This window comes from Henckelia pumila, chromosome 2 (genome assembly GCF_033568475.1).
Source record: "Henckelia pumila isolate YLH828 chromosome 2, ASM3356847v2, whole genome shotgun sequence".
Taxonomy (NCBI): Eukaryota; Viridiplantae; Streptophyta; class Magnoliopsida; order Lamiales; family Gesneriaceae; genus Henckelia; species Henckelia pumila.
This window is the reverse complement of record NC_133121.1, coordinates 108,537,205-108,556,871: the sequence shown is the minus strand read 5'-3', so window position 1 is coordinate 108,556,871 and position 19,667 is coordinate 108,537,205. Positions and strand designations below refer to the sequence as shown.

The following is a 19,667-nucleotide window of genomic DNA, read 5'->3' as shown; positions in this document are numbered from 1 at the left end:
ATTTTTCAATGAGCATGAGGTAATATGACATGAATCGATATTGAAAAATCAAAAATTCTTCCTCCGATGTGAACAAATCTTTATAAATATAAAATTTCATAAATCTATAAAAATCTATCCCGTGATTATATTCATATTTACAAAAATTTTCACCATTAATTTGGTTTATAGGAAACTATAGTTTGTCAAACACGAGATGTAATAAAGAAAGAAATAGGGTATGTTTTATTTCTTGTGTGATATCGAACTAAATATCACGCTTTTTAATAATATGAATTAGATAGTTATGTCAATGAATGTTCAAAATTCACAACACATTTTTTTAACATATAAAGAGAATACATCACTATTTAAAAGCAATTATAAGTAAAGTAGAGAGTAGAAAGAATAATGTGATATAAACACATTAATTATTAATTCAGTTACTGAAAAGAAGATTCAACACATTAATACCTAAAAAAAATAAAAACTTGGAGATCATTATGGTGATTAACACATCATAGACATTGAGCTTGAAGGTAATAAAAATATAGATATGTCAGCAACATGACCAAGAAAAAACGGACAAATAAACAATAATAAAGATCAAGAATTATAAGTCATGAATATTTTTTTAAAAAAATAATGAATTTATGGATATTGTTAGCCATATTTTTCTTACTATTATTCCGTTTCAAAATATTTCACATAAACATCATTTTGTATTCAATTAAATAGTTAATATGACACAGGCAAAGTGCTTCCATGTGCGAAGCACGTGTTCCTTATTAGTGATAAAAAAAATGCAATACAAAATATACGTTGATAGTAAGAGATTCATAAAAAGTTGTATGCTGTAAAAATAATATATTACTATTTCAAAATAAGATGAATATATAAAAGATGTAATTTTTGCTCAAATTACAATTTTTCAAAATATTTAACTTTATGTACTATAACTCAAATACATAGATGACTCTATACAACGAGAGATGCCAACAAATCGACGCAAATACGAAGAGGTTTTTATGGCTCAAATTTGGCTTATATTAGTGACGTTTTGAGCTTGAATTATATTCGAACATCGAAAAATTTAATATTATTATCTCAAATTCGATATACATTAAAGCTTGAATTCAAATCGATTTGAAATAATCGAATATGTTCATGAGTTACTTGAACATAATGATTACATATACTATATAATTATATTTTACTAATAAGTTTGCGAGCTGCTTCCAAACTATCGAAAAAAACAATCTGAATTCGAATTCAGTTCGAATTTTTTTTGTATTTATCTATACAACAATTCTAAATATAAATCAAATATTTATCAAGCTTACCAAAAAGTTTGTAATTGGGATGGTTTATTTACGATAAATTAGATGATGTCTATACAAATATTGCGTCAAAAAACATTTAAAGACAGAGATTTTTCGATACAAGCTATGCACTTTACAAAATAGTTTGAAAATCGAACAAATTAAATTAAGGGAAAACTGTAAATTTCATCCTTTATGTTTGTCACTTTGCGATTTCGATCATCTATATTTTTATATTTTAGTTTTAGTCCTACATATTTTGATTTTTGACAATTTCAGTCTTTTTTATTCGAAAAAGCTTATTGACGCAGTGACACAATACACGTCAGCTCCATATTAACATTACATTTGTACCACATCAGAAAAAGAACTAAAATTGCCAAAAAAATAAAGATAACGGACTAAAATTGACATCTGAAAATATATAAGATCAAAATCGCAAAGTGACAAATATATCAAACTAAAAAAAACAATTTTTCCTTAAATTAAATTAAAGTACACAAGGAAAATGTAAAGAAACGTTTTGTTTTCCAATTACGAGTGAAAAATTTCTCATTGCATTTCTTAGTTTGAAAAGTTCCCCGCTACCGAGCTGCACCCCTCTCGCGCCGTCAACTCCTCCGCTATCACATCTCAACTTCATCTCCACCGACTCGATATTTTAGAGTGAACTGTACGTTCTTTATTTAACTAATCATTTCCTGCAATTTTATGCGTCTAATTTTACACGGTCACTCAATTTTCCTTTTAGGCCATGTCATTGCTAGGGTTTTGTACAATCACTGTATTTTTAGTTGCTTTGGATGAATGATCGTGTTTTATCAGCTGTTTGAAAGTCGGCGAAGTTTTTGTTTTTTGTTTTTAATCTCGTTCACTGTTACTTTTAGGTAATTTATCTTGGCAATAGTAGGCTTCAGCCAGGGAAACTCTGGTAACGCGGAATGACTGAATCTTCGAGGTGAAACATGAAAAGAAGCACCGTGCATAATTACATATGTTTGTTTGTTTTTTTTTACCGTTTCTGAAGTAGTGTGTTTCATAATTTAGAAATTAATCAAGTGTTCTAATCTAAAAAGCAAGATAAATAATAATTTTTTAAAGTGAATTTCAGGGAAGACAAGAGTGACATGCTTCGGATACTAGTAGCCACTGATTGCCATCTTGGTTATATGGAGAAGGATGAAATCCGGAGGCATGATTCCTTTCAGGCATTTGAGGAAATTTGCTCAATTGCCGAGCAAAAAGAGGTTTATCACCTTTTCCTATACAGCTAGTACTGAAGCATATTAATCAAACTTTATAGGAGGCATTCCCTTGTGCCCAGATGGTTCTGCAACTATGCTTGATACTTATGTTGATATTATTTGTCAGTTCTTCAAATGTTCTTTTTCGAAATCTATCATGCAAGAGTTTTCAATCCTGAAAGCCATTATTAGCTTTTCCTTTTTTGGTTTTGTTTTCCATCCTTTTTCTTCTTCTCGTTCTCTACAAACTTTTATATTTACATATGCATGAATTGAGATTTCTTATTTATTTTTTTAAGGTAGATTTCATACTTCTTGGCGGCGATCTTTTTCATGAGAATAAGCCTTCACGGTCTACCTTAGTGAAAGCCATCGAAATCCTCCGTCGTCGCTGTCTCAATGATCGTCCAGTTCAGTTTCAAGTCGTCAGTGACCAGACAGTGAATTTCGCAAATTCGTAATCTTCTACATGTTTTATTCAATTTTCCACTAGCCAAAGTTTTGAATTTTCTTTTTTCCACTTTTTTTGACCAAGATTGATGCCATTCATTTTAAGATTCAAGACTTCAGTGGACCATTATTTGCATCTCTTTGTCTATAAAGCTCAATCTATATTGAGCAACCTTGCAAAAATCAAAATTGATAGAAATACTTGTAGACACGGGTCACACCAGTTTTGAAAGTATCTGTGAATTAAGAATCTTGTAGACTTTGTTCATACTATTATATATCAGACATGTTACTTTCATTGTTCTAGGTGATGTCATCACTCAATTTGTAATTTTGCTCTGTTCTCTATACGCAGCTTTGGCCACGTAAACTATGAAGATCCTCATTTTAATGTTGGATTGCCTGTGTTCAGCATTCATGGAAATCATGATGATCCTGCTGGAGTGGTATGGATTCTATGGTAAATCCAGTGCATGTTTCTATCTTGAAAATCATGTTTTATGGATGTGTAGTATAGCAAATTTCTTGATTAAGTTCTTTTGGTCCTGAATCTTTACCTCTCAGTCAGAACAAATATTCTAACTGGGACAGAAAAGTTTCAGTTGAATTAATGATATTCTTGGACCTTTTCACACGTCAACAAGGAAATATTATCCGATATTGTTTCTTTTCCTTAAGACAGTTCTATCAGATGCTATCCACATCTATCATTCTCTGAATTTCTTTCTTTACTTTATTGTGACCATATTGATTATTGATGTGCTGTAATTTTTGCATCTGAACTCGGATGACAATATTGGTGAAATTTTTCTGATCCACATGAGTTTATTTTCCTTCTCTCTCTTTTGTACACCTGTTATGCGGCAATATGGAAAAATTATGCTATATCTCAGACAATTTTTTCTGGGCATCCTTGTCTGCTATTGTCTCCAGGACAATCTTTCTGCTGTTGATATTCTTTCGGCATGTAATCTTGTGAACTATTTTGGAAAAATGGTTCTCGAAGGTTCTGGTGTTGGGCAGATCACTCTTTGTCCTATTCTTATGAGAAAGGTATGTGCCACAGTACCCTGTGTGAAAAATGGTTCGGTTGCATTTGCATCTATTAAATTTCTGTCCCATGGCATCTATGTCATGAATTTTAGGGTTCAACATCTGTAGCTCTTTATGGCCTAGGGAATATCAGAGATGAACGACTTAATCGAATGTTTCAGGTATCTTTCCTTTGATTCTATGTACTTTCAGTTAATGTCTCAACTGGAAACTAGGTTCTGTAATTATGATTCTTTTATTTGCATTAGACACCTCATGCTGTGCAATGGATGAGACCTGAAGCTCAAGAAGGTTGTCAGGTTTCGGACTGGTTCAACATGCTAGTACTTCATCAAAATAGGTACTTGTGGATATTTATGTTTTAGTGGAATTGTACTATCATGGAATAGAATTGAATTGACTCAAATATGTAATTGGGCTATAACAACTTTAGTTTAATATTTCAATAGTTTGTTTAAGTAATAACTTTTGTTTTTGCTTCTCAGAGTGAAAGCAAATCCTAAAAATGCTATAAACGAGCACTTTCTGCCTCGATTTTTGGACTTTATTGTATGGGGACATGAGCATGAATGCCTCGTTGATCCTCAGGTTCTGAACTCCGAAGGCATTTTCATTGGTTTTACCTGTTGGTTTGAGAATTTGATTGAATGTTTGTTTCGATGACAGGAAGTCCCGGGCATGGGTTTCCATATTACTCAACCTGGTTCATCTGTAGCAACTTCGCTCATTGATGGTGAATCAAAGCCAAAGCATGTCCTGCTTCTAGAGGTTAAGGTAGTTATTGAGCCGAATTTTTTCTTCTCATTAAACATTTTTGCATGTGCTTACTTTTATATTCCCCACTTTTGTTTTTTCGTTTGTTTGTCTGTTTTGTTTGTTTTGTTTATTTTTTGTTTATTTTTTCTGTCTTTGTTTTTGTTTATTTTTTCAGTTTTCAATGTTTTGTAAATTTGATTTCTTTACCAGGGGAATCAATATCGACCAACCAAGATACCTCTCAACTCAGTGAGGCCTTTTGAATATACAGAGGTAGAGACATTTCTATGTGTTCTGTACTTCTGTTCCACAAGTGGATGAATTTCCATTGAAGTACTCAATTATTATCATACAGGTAGTATTAAAGGATGAACCTGATATTGATGCGAATGATCAGAATTCTATCCTAGAATATTTGGATAACGTGGTAAGGACTTCACATTTGTCCATGTTCTTTTTGTCCTATCAGATAAACAAAGTCAGATAAGTTACGTCTCTTCTGCATTCATGGCATTGTTTGTTTGTCGATACCATACTACCTTTTTCTTTTTGTTCTTTTGAGATTGTTCTGTTTCTGCAGGTCAGAAATCTGATCGATAAATCTAGTCAAAAGGCTAACAACAAAGCGGAGCTCAAGCTTCCCTTAGTTAGAGTAAAGGTGAATATTATATTCTCTTTGGATTGTTTTGCCTTCTCCACCAGGTCCATCCTTCCCTAATCATTGGTCTGGACATTTTTATTTTTACAAACATTTCTACTGATTGTGTAGGTAGACTACTCTGGGTTCATGACGATAAACCCACAAAGATTTGGGCAAAAATATGTGGGGAAGGTTTGCATAACATTTAGCCACCCCACCCCACCCCCAAAATGTTCCATGGATGATGAATTGTGTGGCTTTTCTATGACATATAGGTTGCAAATCCTCAAGATATCCTTATATTTTCCAAAGCATCAAGAAGAGGTCGAGCTGAAGGTAATGATATGTCTCATTAAACTCTTGGCTGTTGACATTTTTATTCAACTACAAGGCTGTTTTCGAGTTTGCTCTTGGAAACCGAATGAAAATCATAGTCGAATTTTCTCAAAGCTCTTTGCTCCACCCCACCAAACCTGAATTGAGCATGATAAGATTGCAAACATTCATTGCTTTGACTATTGCCCTGCGAGAAGTGTCACTACACGTATTAAGCATGTTTATCAATATGTTATACTCAAATATTTCTATCAAATTCAATTATTAAGGTGAAAAGTAGATTCCGATTGTTCATCCTCTCCCACAACACAAAAAACCACCAATGATAACCCCTTCCAACTATTCCTTCGATTCAGTCAATGCTGCTTGTGTATACCAAAAATCGGCTGTTGAAGCTAACACATAATTCTCGATTGATGTTCCGTCAAAGACAAGACTGGGTTTGGTGATTTATGACATGATTGATTGGTTGGAAGGGCTTTGGTGAGGAAGGGAGAGAAGAGAAATTAAACGAATAAAGAGATTCTGAAAAAAATTTCAGTGAATAGACAAGAGCTCTGATATCATGTAGAGTGTTCAAAATCTGATACTTCATTTAATTGTGTTTGAAAAATTTAAACACATCAATGATCAGTTATATGGACATTTGTCATCTCAAAAGAGTAGGAAAATATCCTACCAGGAATATAAACCAAACATACAACTCAACCTGGTTTCCCAGTTTAAATTATATTTTGACAAGAACACTGGAAAAAATTTATTTATTTTTCTTTTGATTTATACCCACCTTTTTCTTGTTAACTATTTTGATACTACGTAATGCTGTTGCCTAGATAAAATTGATGTTTCTGAACGGCTTCGACCAGAAGAGCTGAATCAACAAAACATTGAAGCCTTAGTTGCCGAGAGTAATCTGGTAACAGATTGAATCTTATCCTTTTTTTTTTTTACTTTCGAACCAAATCCTCACTTGGATCCAGAGCATTGAAACCAAAATTGATCCAATGGTTAGTGTCAAAAGTTTTTATACTTGAAAAAGGGTGTTTTAAAATTAAGAATATGGCTCGGCTCCACTACCACTTATGTGGTTGATTTTCATTTGTTGCCATTTAATACAATGACAGTAAAGATAGTATTCTTGTCGTTTATGTTATGTGCTTTTTTGTGGCCTTTTATTTGGACCCACTTTCACCATATAAATTTTCAGAAAATGGAGATACTCCCTGTCAGTGACTTGGACGTTGCGTTGCACAATTTTGTCAACAAAGATGACAAAATGGCCTTCTATTCCTGTTTGCAATATAACCTCGAAGAAACTCGCGTAAGCGCTGTATCTTTTTTCTCGATTGGATTGTGATATTCCTGCTCGTTGTGTAGTAGTACGATTATTATCATTTCATCGATTTTGGTTTGGTTAGTAGTTTTAACCGCAACAATTAACTGATGATGTAAAATTTTGCCTTTGTCAGAATAGAATCGCCCAGGATTCGGATATTCAAAAGTTTGAAGAGGAAGACATAATTGTCAAAGTTGGAGAATGTTTAGAGGCGAGAATTTGATTTACTTATCCCCTTACATTTTTGTTGTCAGCACTTGTTTCCAGCAATTCTTATCACTATGTCCTTGATTTGTCTCCCTTTGTGAAAATGTGTACAAGCACGTGTGTAATATAATCAAAGCCCACATGATAGAGCATTAGGCTGGTAAACTCTTGTTTCGAGTATTATAGAGGTTCTTCTATTCATCTACACTCTACTCCTCTCCTTCCTTTGTGATATTACAAATATTATGACACTTTCGAATTTTATAACAATTATGCTCTAGTTGAATTGGGTCCTTCTCATTTGGACATAATTATTTGCAGGAACGTGTGAAAGAAAGAGCCACAAAAACAACAGGTCCACAACAGTTCACACTTAGCGGCCAGTCGTCTCAGGTATGCTTATATCCTCTGGCCTAGTGCGATAGAAGATTCTTATAAAATATAGGCTTGCTATCTATTTATTTTGTTACTTGGTTGATTCCATCAGAACATTACAAACACAAAGAGTAATGTAGGAACTGAAGCTTCCTTCAGCGATGATGAGGACGCCACTCTATTTGCTGGCACAAAGTCTACCAGGAAAGGAAAGAAAGATCCCTCACAAACTTTTAGGACCTCTCGCGACTCATCAGAAACTGGTAAAACTACTGCCAGAGGAAGGGGAAGAGGTAGAGGCAGGGCTTCCAGTACAATAAAGCAAACAACATTAGATGCAGCCCTTAGTTTACGTCCTTCACGAAGGTTAGTTTTGTGCTCTAGAGGCTGCCTTTTGATTTGTTCTGTTTTAATCATGCAAATGCTTTTAACTTCTCATTTTTATGAGGAATTTCTACATGATTTTTATTTCCCTAGATCTGCATCAGTTGCTGCATCAGCTTCAGTTCAGAGTTTGGCTGATGATGAGGAAATCGTGGACTCAGATTCAAATGACGAAACTGAGAAATTCGACGTAAAAGATATTGACGGTAGTTCGGTATGGACGAACTTTGAGTTATTTCTCTAACTCTCAGTTTTTTTGCTTTATTTTGTTTTATTCGGTGTCATGATTTGTATATATGAAGGATGATGCTCTACCTCTCCAAGGCAAAGGAAGAAAAAGAGCTGCTTCAAGAGGAAGGGGTAGAGGATCTACCTCGGCCTCTAAGAGGGGAAGGAAATCAGATAACTCTTCTCCTTCTCTTCAAAGATTGCTTACCAGTAAAGAAGAAGACGACGACGACGACGACGACATAGTGAAGAAACTTAGCACACCTCAACCTCGGGTAATTGATACACTACTCTGAATGGAACAGTCTTTTTCCTCGATTTCTTCACTCATGTTTCGTTGCTATGATTTTACAAGTTGAAAATGTTTCTTTCCTCTGGTTTGACAAGGTGAAAAAATAGTTCCAAGTATGTCATGCACAATATTGTTATATGTATTTCTTATAGATCTCACTAGCACAATGAATCTCTGGGTCTTAATTTACTTATTTTTGGTCGACAAATACCAGACACCCAAGGAGCAGCGTACCTCTCCTCAACAAGCTCAAACAAAAAAGTGTAGTGTAGTCAACTTTGATTGTCAATGACCGAATGTCGTGCTTGAATTGATGAATTTTATTATGGAGATATTTGATTTAGGGAAAGATTTGGTTGATATTGAGTGAATTTAAGTTTTGTTCATCCAAGCAAGATAGGAAATTTGAAATCTATCATTTCAACTGCACCCCGAAATGGAATCCCACGAGTACTTTCTTGGAGTTTAACCCCATTGTGGCTGGGTGTGTACTTGAAATTTTTTCATCGTGTATCATTTAAGTCTCCGGAGTTCATATTATTACTACTTGTACAATAGTAATAATAATAATAATAATTTTTTGTAGGTGACAAGAAACTATGGCGCTTTAAGAAGGTAAGCAGTAAGCTATCTTCCCTCAGATGTGAATATGGACGCAACGACATGAATCCTTGCGAGTCACATAATCATCATTACAATGAGCGGGTGTAACTTTATTGCAACAATGACTATTTAGTGTTATTACTTTGGGAAAAAAAGTTTGGAGGTTTATTGCTACTCTTTTTTGTATTATGATCAAAGCATAACTCGCACTTGTTGATTCTGTTTCGCGATTACTTGCATACTTTTATTTATATACGTAAAATGTGAGGATTGAGACCGTTTTTGCGTGCGTTTGAGAGTGTGTGAAAAAAATTATATTTTTGTAGAAATGATTAAATTTATAAGTTATAAAAAAAGTGAAAATAAATCAAAAGTTAGTAGTGTTTGGAAACAAAAATGAAAAGTTAAAATTGAAGTTGTGTAGTATTTGATAAATAAATGATTAGTTATTTTAACATCTATTATTTTTATTAGAATCATTTTTGTAAAATCATAATCATCTTTTAGATTTTAATTAAGTTAAACATAAGTTGACACATATTTCAGGTTTAAGAAACACATAATAATGTTTTTTAAAGTCAAAAGTCTAACAATCAGTTTTTAATGATTGCATACATTTCTTATTGCTACTTCTCGTGGAGGAATTGGCTTTCGTGTTTTAGATTTAAAAGTAAAGTTGAAGGATCCCATATTAAATAAAATTTTTATTTTTCATATCCAAAAATTTATGAGATAAAAAACTTAAGTTTCATTTGGACCAATAGTTATAAAATGTTTGTATAAAAGTGGTTTTTACAATTTTTTTATAAAATGTTTACATAATTATTTTAATAAAAAATATGTTTAGACAGCTATCTTATAAATTTTTTTTTACCGATAAAAAATACTATATTTTGTTTCGCATTGTCTTCGTTTATATAAACCATAAAAAAACAACTGTCAACATTTTAATGGATTCATGTATTGCCGACACATGTAAGATCGAAGAAAACCTAATACACAGGTGATACCCCAATTGTCTAAAATCATTCTTTTTTAGAAATAAAAGAAATATTACTTTCGAGTTTATATACTCTAATTTACCCTTAAAGTTACAAAGAACTTGCCATTGAAAATGTTTATAGGGTATACATGGAGAAAGTTTGAAATTCAAAAGTCCATTTCGCCAAATTTTCGTATAAAAAAAATTCTATCTATCAAAATATAAAAAAAATTCCCCTAACTACCCTCTAGCAATCTGCTAAAAGATAACAAGTTTCGACTGAAATATTTTAACTATTTTAAAAATCATCAATCAATTTCAAAATAAAGATATTGCGAAAGCATTTTCATAGAAAATTAATAAACCTAATGAAATATTAGTAAAATCTGCGTCATAAATTTGTCCAAATAATAATTTAATACCAGCGATCGACGCACACACATTACGTGTGTAATATAATTCATGGATAAGTATATTACATAATTTTATATCTTTTCCGAATCGAAAGCTCAACAAAATAAGACTATTCCTTGCCTCCAGAAATAGAATACATAAAAATTCGAAAGTCTAAACCAGATCAGATATTAACAACCAACAAAAACCAGAGAGATTGAGAGGAAGATTTTCGAGACCTTACCTTGTGTCAAAATTTTGGAATGGAGAATGAAGTACATTTGGAGAAGTATGCGAGGATAAAAACGTGAAGCAGTTTATGACAACGTGGAATGAGAAGTGAGAGGTTAAAAAATTAATTAAAAGATTAATTAAAAATTAATTAAAAACTGATTAAACATGAAGCTGTTTTAATGAGTCATTCAAAAAGTGATAAATCAAAAGATTATTATATAGAAAGGGCAAAAAAAGAAAAAAAAGTTGGTGTCCTCAAAAACAATTTTTATAAGTCCCTCAACTATTATAAAATAGTAGAGAGAGTAGATATAAAAAGAATATTGAATTTAGTAATCTAAATTGTCATGTTTTTTTTTAGTCCTCTAACTTGTCAAAATTAGGTTTAATTCTTTAATTTTGTGCTTTGTTTGTTTTTAGTCCTATTTTACCGAAGTGTTGTCGTGGCGTCGAACACACCATCAATTTTTTTTTTTAAATGTCACATTAGAATTTTCTAGTGCTACATCAAAAAAAATTCAATGTTGCATTAACACTCTTGTGAAATAGGATTAAAAATCAAAATAACGCAAAGTTACATGTCTAAGACGTAACTTTGACGCGAATTCCCATATCATTAAAAAAAACAGAAAAACAAAACATAACAATTAGGGTCCGTTTGAAGTTGTAGATAAGATAAATAATATAGAGATAAATAATATATTATAATAAAAAAATAAATAAGAAATGATAGTTAATATAAGATTTAATTTGATTGATAGATTATAATTTGTTTGATTTGATTGATTAAGTGTTATATGAAAATAGTAAATTATTACTTTAACCTTTTAATAATTAATAAAAATATGAATAATATTATTTATAAAAAGCAATGTAGTAATTTAAATTCAATGATTTGGTGATTGATGTAAGATAAATAATTTATGATTTGATTAATGTGAAATAAATAATTGAAAAATGGATAAATAATATAAAAAAAAACATGAAATATATAACATAATTTATTGGTAGATTAGGAATCTATCACTTCAAACACACAAAAAACGGGCCAAATAGGATCCAAATTGAACCCGCAGATATTAACCGGCACTGCAGGCCTCTTGTTCAGGTCTCTTGAATCGCGGCGGTCGCTGGAGGCTAACGGTGGAATAGCTCAATATTAGGTATACCTCGTCGGCTTCAATCAGTAAAGTTTAAATTTTTTAGTAGAATCATGAGGTTGGAGGTTGATGCAGCGTTTAAATTGCTGTTTTTCATTGTATTTCAATAAGGAATTAGGGGATTTTTTATTTGGGGGAAAAAGAGGTTTTTAGGGTTGAATTGAGTATGAACAAGTTTTATTCAGATTTTAGAAAATGTAAACATGTGTAAATTGTAAAGTCCCAAATAGCAGCCAGTCGTCCAACCCTAGAATTTCATGAAAGAAGTTTCGTATTTCGTGTGTAATTTCCCTGAACGAAAAGTGGTTCTCAAGTACGTCTGTGTGCGAACATGGATATTTAACCATGTAGTACTTCAAATTCATTCCTTAAACATAATTTTTGATTCTTTTGTTAATGGTTCTGGCATAGGAAATCATGCCGAAGGTTAAGACGAACAGGGTGAAGTACCCAGAGGGTTGGGAGTTGATCGAACCTACTCTACGCGAACTGCAGGCGAAAATGAGAGAAGGTTTTGGCTCTTTTTATACCAATCTTGCTCGAGTTTTCCCCTTCCCCTTACAAGATTCTTTCTTTCCAAATTTTGTGTGTTTTGCATGTCGCGGGTCGTTTTTTCCCTGGAAGCAATGCTTTTGTGCATACTCATAATGCTTTTATTTCCTTTCCGTGTCATCTTTTCTTCTTCAGCTGAGAATGATCCACATGATGGTAAAAGAAAATGTGAAGGCTTGTGGCCTATATTTAAAATTGCCCATCAGAAGAGTCGATACATATTTGATCTTTATATCAGGAGGAAAGAAATTTCCAAGGAATTGTACGAGTTCTGCTTGGATCAGGGATATGCTGATCGTAATCTGATTGCAAAATGGAAAAAGGTTAGCTGATCAAGTCTGAATTTTTGTAGTCTTCATTTCATCAAGTTTATACATGTCTTGGCCTCGCCATGTGCTCAAACGACTCTGTAGATATATTTTTGCACACCGAATTGTATAATGATCCCAAACACCACATTTGTAGGCATGGAACCTGCTCTCATCTAGATTGACACAGTTGAATAATCAGTTTAAATTCTTGACATAAAGGCGCAACTCTTATGCTTTTGTTAATAGCCCTTGAATGAACTATATCTGCTTTGCAAATACTGCATCACTCATTATTGTTGTGTGAATTGCAGCCTGGCTATGAAAGGCTTTGCTGTTTGAAGTGTATCCAACCCCGTGATCACAACTTTCAAACGACGTGTGTCTGCCGAGTCCCAAAGCATTTACGAGAGGAGAAGGTTATAGAATGCGTGCATTGCGGCTGTAGGGGTTGTGCAAGTGGAGATTAAAGCTTTGCACGTGGACGCAATGTGTAAAATCAAGCATTCATACGTGTAATGCTGGTGAGCTAAATGTAAGAGAGTTGGGACAGTTTCACTCTGGTATTTATGTTGTGTACTCTGTCATGCGAGCATGATAATTAAAAACTTTTAAGTTTCAAGACCTAAATTGACTTGCCTACATTGCTATTGCACTTTGATCAACGCGGCATTCACTTCGAGAGAGCCACGGCAGTTCCACCAACTTCCTTGTTGGAAAAATCGCTATCAACAAAAACAGTATAGTAAAAATTATGTCATTGTTTTCAAAAAAAAAAGTGGCTTCGGTTTAATCAGGTAACAACCGGGAGACTGGTATACATTTTAATCTTCATTTTCGTAATTGATAAGAAAAGTTATCAGGCACTCGGTTTTGCTGTTGTATATGGAGAAATCATCGTCAAAGACGCAGCAGAAAACCAATGCAAACCATGCAACACTACCTCCAGCTTGCCAGTGTATCTACTAGTCAATTTTTTTGGGGGAAGCCCATGGCCTCGCTAACTAATTCTTGTTGAATTCATGTTAAATATGTAATAAATCCTTGGCGTATTTCGGAACATCGATTGTCGGAGGATCGTTATGTCTACTTGCTTCTACTTCAACTACCATCCTTTCGATTGTCCCAAAAATTACAACGTACGAGATACTTTGAACTATGACGGAAATAAATAAAAATCTTAAAAACTCTTTATTTTTCTTGTTCCTTATCTTATGAAATCAAATGACTGTAAAATCTAAAGAATAAACATTGCGCGCGGGTTTAAATGAGTATAAAATTAATCACTTTTTGAATCCTCTGAACTTGAGTCATCACCCTCCGCATGGGCAGAACCGTTTGCCGTGGCTCCTTTCAAATCTTTACCTTTAATATCTTCGTCATCTTCACTGTATTCACTCTCATAATCGTCATCGTATTCATCGTCCCCTTCATCTTCTTCCTCTTCAACTCCATCCTCTAAAGATGGCAACTCATCTCCAGCAGCAATGCCCCTTGTCCCTGCCCGGCTTCTTTTCAAAATCTTCAACCTGATATTACACTTGGCATCACAACCAATCCATGAGTCACACAAACAGTAGGATGTAAGATTGTAATTTCCCTCGGGAGGGGCTTGGAACTTGCCCATTACGAGCCTTGAACCAGATTTCACTCTGTCAATTGCTTCTTTCACAGCTGTTTTTATTTCTCGTGTGTTAGCGCCAGAGCCCTCCTTTAACTCCTGTATTGCTTTTGATGCAGCTATTATTGCTGTTGCCTCGTCCATAAAATTAACCTTCTGTGACATCCACACATCATTCATGGAATCTGCAAGAAGTAACCAGAAGCTCTCTTCTTTCTCGTATGGGAAATGGGGAGCATGTGGAAGGGCGCCAATCAAGCCATTTCCACGATGGAGAGTAATCCATGCTTGCATTGTTACAATATCACCCTCTTGTATCCCTTCTTCACCTTCTGTCTCGCATGTTAAGTCGACTGAAATGGAAGGCATCATATCGAGAACCATTTCTACATCTTGAGATTCCTCAGCAGAAAAGTCAGCAGTCTGAGCCAACAGCTCTGCACGTTCTTGTTGTTTCATGTCACGGAAATCTTGGAATGTGCGTACTTTCTGTTAAGAACAAACGACTGTAAATCGTTAAAAACTCAAAGATGGTCCAAAGGTAAGTAAAGCTTAACAGAAAATCAATACACAGAATAACCAAGCCTGGGACATCAACTAGACCAAAGTGATAGGTGGCAAAATTACCAAATTTTCTTCAGAATAATGAAGCTAATCAGTAGCATTGTGTGAGTATACAGCAGTCGACATGCAAAGTAAACTGAATTATATACAACTAAATAGAAAGAGAATCGGATCAATCTACCGAAAACAATACTTGAGACCCAGTCCTATTTATCAAATATCTCTATATTGAGCTGAACAGCAGCTTGGACACAGGAGACACATTTCTCCTGTACACACACACAGATACTAATATGTGTGTGTGTGTGTGTGTGTATTGGATGGATGAATGGATGGAGGAGGGACCTTTCTGGCAATCTTTTTGACGACACCCTCACTGAAGTGAGGTAGCTGGAGAAACGGACCATATCCTTCGCTTGACGCCCCGGAGGATTTTCTGGCACTGAGGGGTACAGCCTGAATCAAGAATGGCAAATTCAATTTATCGGGCACAACAGTGCAATTCATCTTTCTAAAAATATTCAGCACAAGATACTGGCTGAATATGAGTGGACAAGTTATTAGATCATATGACTCGTAGCTTAATTTGAAACTGAAATGTTGGGACTTTGAAGAATACCTGAATTATACTCTGGGACAGTTCGACCACTCCAATTGCAGGTCTAAGCCATCCATGCCCCTGTTGTGTGCGTGGTATAATTGCCATCTGCACAAAATTGTAAACATCTTACGATTTAGTCATCTACAAAATGTGCAAGTTGGACAAACCTTGGCCAAATGAAATCAGAGGTGAGAATGAAATAACATTGAGGACCACAGTGCAGAGAATTGCAAGTGTAGTTAAAATAGGGAAATTAACTAGATTAGCCTTTAAAAGAAACGTCACTCTACTTGAATAAAATGATTATTGACATTATTCAATGTGGGTAAAAAACAAAATAGAACTTACTAATAATACATAAAGATGCGACTTCATTGGGAAATGAGTAAAACAGATCTCAGGTCTAACTGACTAACAATACCTTCATTAGTTCTTCCAGAAGACGAGGTGCAAGGGAAAGCATTTTTTTAAGATCATGATGCAAAGATGGAGATAATGCTGCTGTTTCGCGAGTCAAATGAGCTTGCATCAACAGTTCAGACTGCAACCAAAAAACTGATAAATTTAAGAATAAAAACTCTGGCAACGAGCTGAAACTAGTCAGCAGTTAGCAAGCCACCTTAACTAAAGCAGGGTGTTGCTTCCAAAATTTAGCTTGTTCCTGCCGTATATTTCTAAGGTCCAGATTCAACTCACTCCGGACCAACAAAAATAGTTTCTGAAGTGATTCATCATCGGTTCGACGAACTGGTATTTCCATGTATTCAGCAGCATGTATGAAAGCATCGATGACCTTGCTGTTAGATAAAAGAATAACAATTAGTGAAAGGTACAGAGATTATATTATATGGGAAAAAAACAGTGCTTATACATTGTCCAGTACAAAAAGTAGCGAGGAAAAGTGCTTACACATTGTACGGTACAAAAATCTAGGTGACAAGGTACTATTATGATTATAATTATAAAAGGAAAAAAGAAAAGAACGGAAATTTAAGACCACAATAAATTGTAAGAACTATACCTAAAGAGTGTGCACGTGACATTCTTACACATCCAAACAATATGATAAAGTACCAGAATAAAAACACGCTTGGGCTGAAATACAAATAGACATCCAAAATGTCATTGTTCCAAACTTTTGTATAGTTTATGGTCTTAACTTGCACAAGATTTCAAGATTCTGTACAATACCAAGTCTAATACAAAGTTATATGTACCTCGGAGCTAATGAAGGCTTCATGAGATGGAAATATGCATACATTGTGTGATGCATAACATAATTCCCAGTGTACTTTGATGATCTGGACAGGTATATAACAGTAACTGCCAAGGGTAAAATAATGCAAACTCCCACAATTCCAAGCAATAAAATTCCACCAGATGCTCCATCAATGTTCAGGAGAAACTGAGGAAGAGCAATCCCCATTTGAAGCCCCTACATGGAAGAGAATAACGATACTTATACATCCACTTTCTCAAATGCACTATTACCTGTCAGAAAAGTAAGGAAGCAAACAGACACTATCTGCATCCCTGTTAAGGACATGTCTACCTGCCGACCATCAGGATGGCCATATTTCTCAAAGTTTTCCCGTGATACTGGATCTGTTAGAGCCTGATAAGCCTTTGAGATGAAGTCTATGAAATATTTGTGAGCCTCTACATAAAAGAAATTTACAGATCAATAAGTTCCACGAACACTTGTGGATTTCAATCTTGATTTCAAAGGAAAAATTTGTAACTGTCAACCTGGGTCTGGATTTTTATCAGGGTGGTATAAAATGGATAGCCTCCTATATGCTTTTTTTATTTCTGCATCTGAAGCTCCGGATTCCAATCCAAGTATACTGAATGGCTCAAAAATTTGAACCTGAGAAAAAATCATACCATTCAGATAACTTAAACAATTAAAATTATTGGATAAACCAAAATGTTAATTGTTGAGTGTTTCGCTTGCTTCAATAGCTAACACTCTAATCAGGTCATATATTATAGCACTTCTGTATATATTCTGTCTCCAAATGGCAACAATAACATATAATATTTCCCAAGTGATAGATGTATCAAACAGAAGCAGAGATCATGAATCATGTCAACAAGCTAATTGGATAAATGAAATTAATATGATCACACAATAATTGCACAGAGATATGAACATAAGGAAGCCAAAAACATATAACATTCAGAGTATATAGCACACTAGCTAACAGCCAAATATGAAAGACTCAGAATCGGCAAAGTACCTCGGTGTTGATCTGATTGATGTAGAATACCAAGATTGCCATCAGGATCCATAGCAACACTATAGTCAAGTTACTATAAGTTGAGAAGTTAGAAATCTGAAAAAGCAACCAAAAACAGAGATACATTACAACTGTCTAAAAGTTACAAAATAAAAGAGCAAAGCCACATCAAGTCATGATTCTCACGTAATGTTAAGAAATAACTCACACGTCTAAGCAAGGATTTCCGATACTTTCCGGAGCGGAAGCAAACTGAACAGCGGCAAGTAATATCTTTGGCCTTCTTTGTGAATGTGTGATACAAGTTAAATACGGTGTAGGGAACAAGAGGCAGAGCTATCATAGTCAATACAAAAATGGGAAATAGTGCACTGTTCTCCTCCTTTGCAGCCATGAGAAACTTCTGGCTTCTCTTAGCTGGATTATAAGTGTTGGGGGATGAAGGAGATCGCCAGTTAATCTTTCTATTTAACTGCAACAAGACAAAAGATTAGAAAAATAACAACCAGAACAACCCACGCACACACATGATCAATTTTGTTTCTTCACCTCTCTTCCCTCATATCCATCATTTCCACGATGCAGCAGGCTCAAAATTCAGTAACTCGTAAAGACTTGACGAAAAATCGCGAAAATTTAAGCTTGAACCTCAATTTCCAATTTAGATGTGCAACAAAAAAGCTAAAACTAACAATAAATCGAACAGATGACGATCATATATTAGACACTTCATAAGATAAATCTAAGTGAAACCTTGCCAGAATTCGCTGTCTTCTTCACGGAAAATTACCGAGCCGAGCTCCGTGATCGGAAGGAGAACTGCGGGAAAGCTTAATTCCACATTCCTCTGTACAATACTGTGCCCTAGATTTTGCTTAGCTTCGAAGACGATGAATCTGAGACAACGGACTACGGACTAGATAGCAGATCGCTCGCCGATTGGCAGTGCTGGAACTTTAATAACTGGACTCAAAACAAGAATTGGCCCGTTATCGAAAACGAAGCTCGTATGATGGGCTTTGTTACTGCGGCACTTCTATGTTGGGAAAAGGGCCTGCGGCTGTTTTGTAATATAATGAAAAATTGGGTGAATTTTATGGGAAAGGGCTTGCAACTGGGTGACTTGACTTCAACACATGCGACCCAATGCTAACTCGGCTGTACTCAAGGGCTTTCAAACTTCGGATAAAACAAAAAAACATAAATTTAAACCAAAAAAATCAAACATCGAAATGAACCGAATTGAAAATCAAAATTTGAAATTTATTTGGTTCAGTTTCGGATTATATATCTCAAAACCGAACCGACTGATAATTTTATTTATATAATTTTTTATATTATATATTTTATGAGATGATATCTAGTGAATAAAAAATTGTTTTTAATAATTTTTAGTTGATTTTTGTTTATTTAAGTCATTTAGACTTTGAATTTTAAAGGTTTTTAAAAAGAAATTATTTAAAAGATAACATATTATATTTTAAAATATATTAACCGAACTGATCTAGTAGAAAATCAAACCGAAAAAATTTGGTTTGGGTATTGGATTATATATTTTTAAAATTTAAAACGAAAAAAATCGAAATAAAAACAAAAAACGAACCAAATCGTCCGATGAACACTCTGCCTGCACATAGGTTGGCCAGATTTGCTTCTTGTGTATCTCAATCCTTTGAATGGATCAACTTTATATTTCTTTCTTGGTTACAAAAAGTTGTAATTTCCGATCTTTAATGAATTGTACTTTCATGTTAAAAAAAAACAAATTTTCTTTTCTTTTTATTTTGTGAAAGGAAAAATGGAA

The 19,667-nt window shown here is 34.1% G+C and overlaps 3 protein-coding genes across 8 annotated transcripts; 2 read left to right on the top strand and 1 right to left on the bottom strand.

Moving 5' to 3' along the window:
- The first annotated feature begins 1,843 nt into the window (after positions 1-1,843).
- LOC140879885 (double-strand break repair protein MRE11) lies at positions 1,844-9,482 on the top strand. 5 transcript variants are annotated; one of them, XM_073283839.1, is made up of 23 exons: positions 1,844-1,974; positions 2,189-2,259; positions 2,413-2,548; positions 2,845-3,002; positions 3,351-3,441; positions 3,929-4,048; positions 4,141-4,209; positions 4,297-4,388; positions 4,534-4,636; positions 4,715-4,822; positions 5,015-5,077; positions 5,160-5,231; positions 5,385-5,462; positions 5,574-5,636; positions 5,720-5,780; positions 6,614-6,696; positions 6,988-7,101; positions 7,250-7,327; positions 7,645-7,716; positions 7,811-8,064; positions 8,176-8,296; positions 8,385-8,585; positions 9,189-9,482. In XM_073283839.1, the coding sequence occupies exons 2-23, from the start codon at positions 2,243-2,245 to the stop codon at positions 9,219-9,221; spliced, it is 2,187 nt and encodes a 728-aa protein (XP_073139940.1). In that variant the 5' UTR covers positions 1,844-1,974; positions 2,189-2,242; the 3' UTR covers positions 9,222-9,482. The 5 variants fall into 5 exon arrangements, with proteins under 5 accessions (XP_073139940.1, XP_073139944.1, XP_073139941.1 ...); XM_073283843.1 differs by lacking the exons at positions 8,385-8,585; positions 9,189-9,482 and having other exon boundaries at positions 7,839-8,064; XM_073283840.1 differs by lacking the exons at positions 1,844-1,974; positions 2,189-2,259; positions 2,845-3,002 and having other exon boundaries at positions 2,411-2,548.
- Positions 9,483-11,841: 2,359 nt separating this feature from the next.
- On the top strand, positions 11,842-13,464 carry LOC140884498 (protein BUD31 homolog 2). The gene is made up of 4 exons (XM_073291273.1): positions 11,842-11,977; positions 12,386-12,485; positions 12,662-12,849; positions 13,149-13,464. The coding sequence occupies exons 2-4, from the start codon at positions 12,392-12,394 to the stop codon at positions 13,302-13,304; spliced, it is 438 nt and encodes a 145-aa protein (XP_073147374.1). The 5' UTR covers positions 11,842-11,977; positions 12,386-12,391; the 3' UTR covers positions 13,305-13,464.
- Positions 13,465-13,981: 517 nt separating this feature from the next.
- LOC140880126 (dnaJ protein ERDJ2-like) lies at positions 13,982-18,838 on the bottom strand. 2 transcript variants are annotated; one of them, XM_073284265.1, is made up of 11 exons: positions 18,617-18,838; positions 18,072-18,335; positions 17,864-17,959; positions 17,370-17,490; positions 17,173-17,279; positions 16,838-17,055; positions 16,240-16,417; positions 16,042-16,161; positions 15,639-15,725; positions 15,365-15,475; positions 13,982-14,944 (listed from the first exon to the last, which is right to left on the bottom strand). In XM_073284265.1, exons 2-11 carry the CDS (start codon positions 18,255-18,257, stop codon positions 14,114-14,116), a joined length of 2,055 nt encoding a protein of 684 aa, XP_073140366.1. In that variant the 5' UTR covers positions 18,258-18,335; positions 18,617-18,838; the 3' UTR covers positions 13,982-14,113. The 2 variants fall into 2 exon arrangements, with proteins under 2 accessions (XP_073140366.1, XP_073140367.1); XM_073284266.1 differs by lacking the exon at positions 18,617-18,838 and adding an exon at positions 18,413-18,610.
- Positions 18,839-19,667: the final 829 nt, after the last annotated feature.

What these genes read in the sequence shown, in the direction of transcription:
- LOC140879885 (XM_073283839.1), top strand. An exon ending in TTCCCTTAGTTAGAGTAAAG is followed by an intron (nt 5,463 to 5,573) that starts GTGAATATTATA and finishes CTGATTGTGTAG; the next exon opens with GTAGACTACTCTGGGTTCAT. An exon ending in TAGTTGCCGAGAGTAATCTG is followed by an intron (nt 6,697 to 6,987) that starts GTAACAGATTGA and finishes ATAAATTTTCAG; the next exon opens with AAAATGGAGATACTCCCTGT.
- LOC140884498 (XM_073291273.1), top strand. Translation starts at nt 12,392, where the DNA reads ATGCCGAAGGTTAAGACGAACAGGGTGAAGTACCCAGAGGGTTGGGAG. An exon ending in GCAGGCGAAAATGAGAGAAG is followed by an intron (nt 12,486 to 12,661) that starts GTTTTGGCTCTT and finishes TTTCTTCTTCAG; the next exon opens with CTGAGAATGATCCACATGAT. An exon ending in TGATTGCAAAATGGAAAAAG is followed by an intron (nt 12,850 to 13,148) that starts GTTAGCTGATCA and finishes TGTGAATTGCAG; the next exon opens with CCTGGCTATGAAAGGCTTTG.
- LOC140880126 (XM_073284265.1), bottom strand. Translation starts at nt 18,257, where the DNA reads ATGGCTGCAAAGGAGGAGAACAGTGCACTATTTCCCATTTTTGTATTG. An exon ending in GGAAATCCTTGCTTAGACGT is followed by an intron (nt 17,960 to 18,071) that starts GTGAGTTATTTC and finishes TTGCTTTTTCAG; the next exon opens with ATTTCTAACTTCTCAACTTA. An exon ending in TCAAAAAGATTGCCAGAAAG is followed by an intron (nt 14,945 to 15,364) that starts GTCCCTCCTCCA and finishes TGTTCTTAACAG; the next exon opens with AAAGTACGCACATTCCAAGA.